General features: G+C 35.6%; 1 protein-coding gene across 2 annotated transcripts in view; it reads right to left on the bottom strand.

The window, feature by feature from the left end:
• The window catches only part of LOC149909111 (uncharacterized), a 9931-nt gene extending 3193 nt beyond the window's left edge, over window positions 1-6738 (bottom strand). For both annotated transcript variants that reach the window (XM_090120232.1, XM_090120231.1), the window contains exons 1-2: window positions 6544-6738; window positions 4598-4759 (exon numbers count right to left, since the gene is read on the bottom strand). In XM_090120232.1, the coding sequence (XP_089976358.1) occupies window positions 4598-4759; window positions 6544-6738 (357 nt within the window). The remainder of the gene's footprint in view (window positions 1-4597; window positions 4760-6543) is intronic.
• Window positions 6739-6980: the final 242 nt, after the last annotated feature.

Genomic DNA, 6980 nt, shown 5'->3' with positions numbered 1-6980 from the left:
ACCTCAATGAATGTCTTAGAGGGTAGGAGACACCCTCAGTGCATTCACCCCGGAAAGTGAGACCAACCCCCTGCCTACTTTCATTCCATAACACGAACACCCTATGTATAATTGCCCAAATTCGGCAAGGGATGGGTTCAACGAACTCCTAGAACACGGGGAAACGGACGTGACGTTTTCCCCTAAAACTTTCGTTTTGTTTTGGTTATGGAAATATTATCTCTAAGGAACATTGAGGAACAGAATTTCCTAGTCGAGTTTCATTAGATAGATATAAACTCCTGAAAAAGGCCTACAGTCCTGTCCCTCTTACTATATTTTTTTTATGTAGTCACTCTTACTATATTTGTACAAGAGCGTAGAAGCCAGAATTGTAAATCTAAATTTCATGATTTTAGACTGTAGGCTATAAAATAATATTCCTCAACGTGTATTTTGTAGTTAAAAGTTATACTTTTTATGTATTACTTTATGCAGCGACAGGTTCTAAAATCTATAAAAGATAAAAGATAGCGTATATTTATTTTATTAAAGTATGTGCTTATGTATATTTTTTAACATTGCGTTTATGTGTTTCATTAACTTATTCCGCGACCATATTATGATACGTTTCATATTACCTTTGATTATTTATACAATGTTTTATAATAAAAAACAGAGCGGATTATCTTCCGGATTTCATATACCTACATCAAAACTCTACGTTGGTCAATTAAGAACTCCCCTTCGCATGCAAAGTCGCTGCCTACGCATATTCATAAGCATCTCATTACGGAGGACACTCCACCGATCAAAATTCGCAAATCCTTTGTTTGAAGGTACACCCTCCTATAGATATTGAGGGGACGAAATCAGGGGCCTTATCACTCTAGCACTGATTAAAAGCAAACTACCCTACGGCTTTGCATATGACGCCGGAGCGTGCCACACGATTGGAAACGCTCTGGCTATTAGATATACAGTTAGTTATTGCCTGTAGCTATGCTTATGATACACATTTATTGTAATATTGTTGAACATTGATACAAATGTATGGTATGTTACGTATTTACAAATATAAAAAAGTGTAAAATAATTTATTATTTCTAATACAGGCATCGTAGTAGTTCGAAACTTCCTGATATATATTTTTCTATTTGTATAATTAAAATCACAGCACATTTAGCAACTACATAAATACGTACCCATATAAATATTTCGTTACACACAGATGCCATGCTAGCCTAAGCCTAAATCAACGCTCACCTAAACACACGACACATACATAAGATAAAAACACTACACGCACGGTAAGGAAAAATGAACACTATTTTGTATATGAGGTAAGTAAAAGTACAAGGGAAAGTAAAAGGGAAAGCTTCAAGACGGCTACCCCCGGTGGTTTCAAAGTGATAAGTGCAGGCAGCCTTTGCAACGCTCAATTGCACATTTTACTGAAGGGATCTCTTTTAGAGGGATGCGGTTTGCTTGAGAAAAGTTCGTCGTATTTAGTCTATATTAATATAAAGAGGAAGGATTTGATTTTTTATTTTGTTACATACTCAAAAACTACTGTTACTGAATAAAGTATTGAAGCATTTTGTAGCTTCACTTTAGAAGTCGTAGAGCCGCTGAAATTTATCGTTGTTTAATTAGTTCAGTATTATATTGACTGTTGTTGTGAGTACTACAATATTATGTATATAAATACAAATCTTTATATGTCATGCAAGTAGGATAAACCTAACTTCAAAGGATACAATTATTACTATTTAGCTCTTTTACAGCTGCTACGTGCTTGCTACTTTAAATTTTAAATTTATTTATTATATTTTAGTGTTTGTTACAAAAACAACGAAGAATAATTATATATATTGCATAATATACCTATAGTAATACGTAATTGTATATTACATTCGTTCTACTCAATGAAGTAGAAAAATAATATAATAGGACTACTACTACTACTATAATAGGAAACATGTTCTTATAATATAATCTTATTTGCATCTGTTTATAATTCCATTATGATGTATTGTAGAATAAAATAAAAGAAAACAAAAAGAAACAATTTAATGAATCTCCAACTAGCAAGCGATAAACAATTTTGAAATAAGCTTGCGAAGTTTCACATTATTTATAGCGCAAGCTTTAAGTTCAAGCAAACTTTGTTGCATGTTAAACAAAGATTATGTAATTTATTAATTCCCTTGACCCGTTGTTTGTTGTATTTTTATTGACCAATTATATATTTTTAGGTCATAAGTAATTACTACTTATTGTGCAGTTGAAACCATTAATTTAAAGTACCATAAATAGCGAAACTTCAAATAGCTATTGTGATATTTCATGTCTTTATAAAGTTTCATGATAAGCCGTGCTAAGAGTAATTTTGATCAGTCGTCACATTTAGGAATGTGGAAGCGGAGTGCAAGTGATGTTCAGGGGTGCTGCGGGCCCCGTCGGGTGGTGGGAGGCCGTAGTAGGAATATCCTTCACCCGCTAGGTCAGGGTTAACTGTACCCCCGAGCCGACAGCCTTCGACCTTGGAGCCGATGCGTGTTGCACTGCACCGGTTGCATACCACCCACAATCTCATACTGACGCTCGCCATTTTCATCGTTAATAGCGCATTAACCATGTTAGTGAACGTTTAAGTAGAGAAGATAAACGTTAGTGTACTAAGAGAATGAGTGATGAATATTTCTATAAATATAAAATCTAGCCTCAGATTTTAAAGGAACGACTCTACATATTAAACATTCATTCCAAATACAGCGCAACAGAGCTATGTAGCTACTCTCGCCTGGTAATAAGATACAAAGTCAATAACAAAGACAAAACATTTCTGGACATGCGTACCAATACACGAATTTGTATCGCTGTTTCAGAAAACCTTATGGACTACTCTATTAGAGTGAATAGTCCATTACTCTTTAAGACCCGGGAGTAGGTATATTCAATAAAGATCCGTGATGCGTTTTTATTGAGTTCGGAATCGTTTGTCTTCGGTCGGTTTGCATCTTTAGTAGCAGTTTGGTTGTAAAGCGATAGAAATAAGGTTGAAATTTGTTTGTTCGTCGGCCGGGAGGTAGTTGGGTCGATAAGCGCCGGGCGCTGCGGATCGATAGAGGGGCGACCTCCGTGCATTGCTGCGTGCCGACACTCAACAAAACAGGCTATACGAATTCTTTGACGTTCCGACAATGACTGTGACTTCGCTGCAACCTAATTGATCGATGTTTTCTCAATTTCTTACTTCTAACAAGACGATACAAAGAGTCTTCTTGATATTTCTGTTGAATGCGGTTGAATATTTTCTTTCCGTATTTTTTCGTAACAGCAAATAGCACTTTTTGATATAAAAGAGTACTTTCCGAGGTCAGACTGAATATTTTAACTCGCAGAAATATGAATTGGATGAGAGATATCTCGAGCTCGCAATTATTGGAAAATTAATCTACTGCTGATATTAAATTCTGAGTAGTCTCGAGTGCGTTACAAACGATTTTCATTAAGGATGACTCTGATGAAATTGAATTGGAAATGTATAAAGAAATAGTCTTTTGAAAGTGATACTTTTTGTCAAATCGTTTTGTTGGCACAATTACCTACTCGTGCGTTATTTTTATCATATTAGAATTTGGAAATCGATGTATATGACACCTAGGGTAACACGGTATTGATCATTCGATAAGAGTTATCGCTATTACATATTATCTATTATAATCATAAATGAAATATGGATGAAATTTGTTTTTTAGACAAACTGAATTCTAGGATCATGTATAGATAAAATATAGGATTTATTTTGTATATTGACTTTTTAACAACAGCTTGGTTCGTAGCGTTAACGTTTTTTTAGAGCGCCACTACCTTTAATCTATGTGTATTGATAAAACAACATATTTAATGAACGCACATAGTTTTTGACATCTTAATCTAGTCCAAACTTTTACCTTCTTTTAGTCATTATGTTACATTTTACAGAATTTGATGAACAGTTTTTCGAATTGCCTCAGTTTGCTAACGAAGTTTCGCTTCGAAAATAATAAATTCTTTAGCGAATTGACCTAAAATAGCAATCGTATCATGTTGGATTATTAAACTCGTAGCTCATCTAAATTATTCTGAAAGGGAATAAAGTGCATTGAATAAGAATAAGTAGCTAATATTTATTTCAATGCCCATATTTTGATGAAAATAGAATCTGAATTCATTTATTATAATATACTTAGTTCCTGGTGAATATCAATTTTAGTAAATACTTTGCTCTACTTATTTCTCGGCATTCACAAACTATGGAGTATTTGTCAGGACTGAAGACATTTAAATTAGACATTTACGGGTAAAGTAACAAAACAGGAAGTAGGTCAGCTCTGGGATTTCGATCTACTCTTAAATATATAGTTAATAATTAATGTATTTTACTAATAGTTAGGTTTCAAAAATTGTACCCAGAAGCAATTACGTATTAAAATTTATATGAAAGAAAAATTGTATTTTTGTATCCGAGGTGACGTTCTTGACATTAAAAAAAAAATGATTTATTAATTTAATTGAAAAACTTCTTTCGACAGCTAAAAACTAATATTCCTTAATGACATACATTTCTTACCTGAAAGTTAATAGTAGAGGTGACGATCCTCATGGACTCCGCGTAGTTCCGTAGCACCGAGTCGGTGTTCAGGCAGCTCTGTCTCCACTCGTAGAGCTGTTCCAGCCGCGTCACGCACCGCTCGCAGATCTTCTTCGGCAAGAAGTCATCTTTCGATATCTGCTGGATGTGCATGACGGTTATATACTGAAGTTTGTGTGGGCTAGAGGGTAGAGTTTTAAGCTAAATATTATGTAGTATGTCAGATAGAGCAGAGTGTGAAATTCGTAGCACTCAAATTTGCAATTTATATAAAAAATAGTGTTATATATGTATAACAAATTTTAGTATGTGTATACTAAAATTTGTTATACCTCATAATCTTCTTTATTTGTTTTTTGTTTATTTATTTTTTGTATAAGATGCATTATAATAGTAAATTAAAGTAGAAATTGCGAAATGAGTCTAGTTATATTTTATAATAATTATTGGAAGAACTAGTATATTGCACACATTTGTTTTATATTCTGAAATAATTACAAACGGACTTATAGTTTCAGTATTGAATCAGCGGAATAATAATTAATTCTACAGCAAAACGGTACAAAAAGCCATATTACGTAACAGATGTATAATAAGTTGAAGAACATTGCATCAAGTGCTTTCATGTTAGAAACTTGAAAATTTCCCCCGGGAACTAACATCCGTATCCACGATTTACTATGGATAAATTTTTAATTGCAACTCTCAACTCAATGGAATAATTAATGTAATTTTATTGCAAGCGAAACGTTTATACCAGCGATCTGCAATTATAAACGAGAATTTCTAAGTAATTCTTTTATTTAAATGTAAATTCACTATTATAGATAAGTTTTTAATACGTGGATTAAAAGAAAACAAGAGGATTTACAATTATGTAAGCGTTATTACTTTAATTTGATAAATCGTTTTTATTTTTTACTAGCGGTCCGCCCCGGCTTCGCCCGTGGTACATATTTACGTTTTCTCTACATAAAAACCATCCTCGTACTTCAAGGAATATAATAAAAAAAGAATTATCGAAATCGGTTCAGCCGTTCTCGAGTTATGCGCTTACCAACACATTTTACGATTCATTTTTATATATAAGAAGATTACCTACGTTTTGTTTTCGATACGTTTAAATTTGGTTTTTTGTTATGTTAGGATAACAGGTACATGGAAAATGTTTTTTTTGTTTTTGCAATGCTTACTTAATACGTTCACCATTATTGAGCAGGTTATTTTTTGTGGAAATAGTTATATAGGTACATTAAAACAAACAAAACAAAACACAAACAATAAAATTCGCAAATGCATAGCTCACGACGTTATTCACAAATAAAAAGTAGAGCAAAATATTTCAAATACCACATGAAAATTATAAAGGATTAATATAAATATGAAACAATTTAATGGTTTGTAAGGATTATGTTACTCGCGCGTAATTTATGTTGTCCTAAACAAAAAGAAATAACACAATGGAGTAAACGTAATGATATTGTTTGTTTATGAAACAAAAAGGTTTCCTAAAAAAATGTCTAATAATCACAAGATGTATAAGGTGAAGGTAAACTGAATTAAATTAGGTAATTAAGTAAATTATAATTTATAACTCAAAGCTAAATATGTACCATAATTTTCTTGTTAACGTAGAAAATATACTGATTATACTTGTTTGTAAGTAAAGTGTCAGATTCATGACGATTATGCGATTGTTTTTATTGTGTTTTTTTTCTAACATCAACAGGTATCATGATCTGTAGCTGGTCTGTGCCGTAGCGCGTAGCGCGCACGCGTCTACGAGTCCGCACTCGACGCGTCTCTACGTCTTACGGTACTGTGCACTTTCTTGCCGAATCTTAACTTTCCTTTGTCAATATACTGGGTATTTTTTATTTACGTATGAGTTAGGTGTCCGAGCTCCGCGTAGTGCGGTCACTCACCATAGTCGGTAGGCAGGTGCGAAGCTTGAACAGTATCTGCCTCTGCTCGGCCTCCTTGTCGAATATGTGGAGACGAGGGCCGCTCTTTAGGGAGCAGAGGCGACAGAGGTCGGTGAACGCGGTGAAGTTGAGGTCCTCGGGCTCGGTCATCGCGAAGCACCTGATGAGGAGGTCGAGGAGGCAGGAGTTGTCCATGTATACGGCGGTGGTCGACGGGTGGCGGGAGATCAGCGCCGCATGTCGCGGGTGCTCGGGGAGGCGTCACGCCGCCGCTGCGTTTGGGGGGCACTGGGGCCTGCGCCTAGCCCCCTGCCCCCTGCGCCCCCTCGCCCCCCTGCCGGCCCGCCGCCCCCCGGCCCCGGGCCCCTCGCGCTCGCGTCTAACCCCCGCCCATCGCTCCCCTAACGTCTCGCCCGCGGGTGGCTCGGACGCGCCGG

The sequence above is a fragment of the Colias eurytheme genome, chromosome 4, assembly GCF_061535395.1.
Source record: "Colias eurytheme isolate Ceu_HAF_F1 chromosome 4, ilColEury1 Martin Lab GWU primary, whole genome shotgun sequence".
NCBI classification, from domain to species: Eukaryota; Metazoa; Arthropoda; class Insecta; order Lepidoptera; family Pieridae; genus Colias; species Colias eurytheme.
This window is presented reverse-complemented; position numbering and strand designations above follow the sequence as displayed.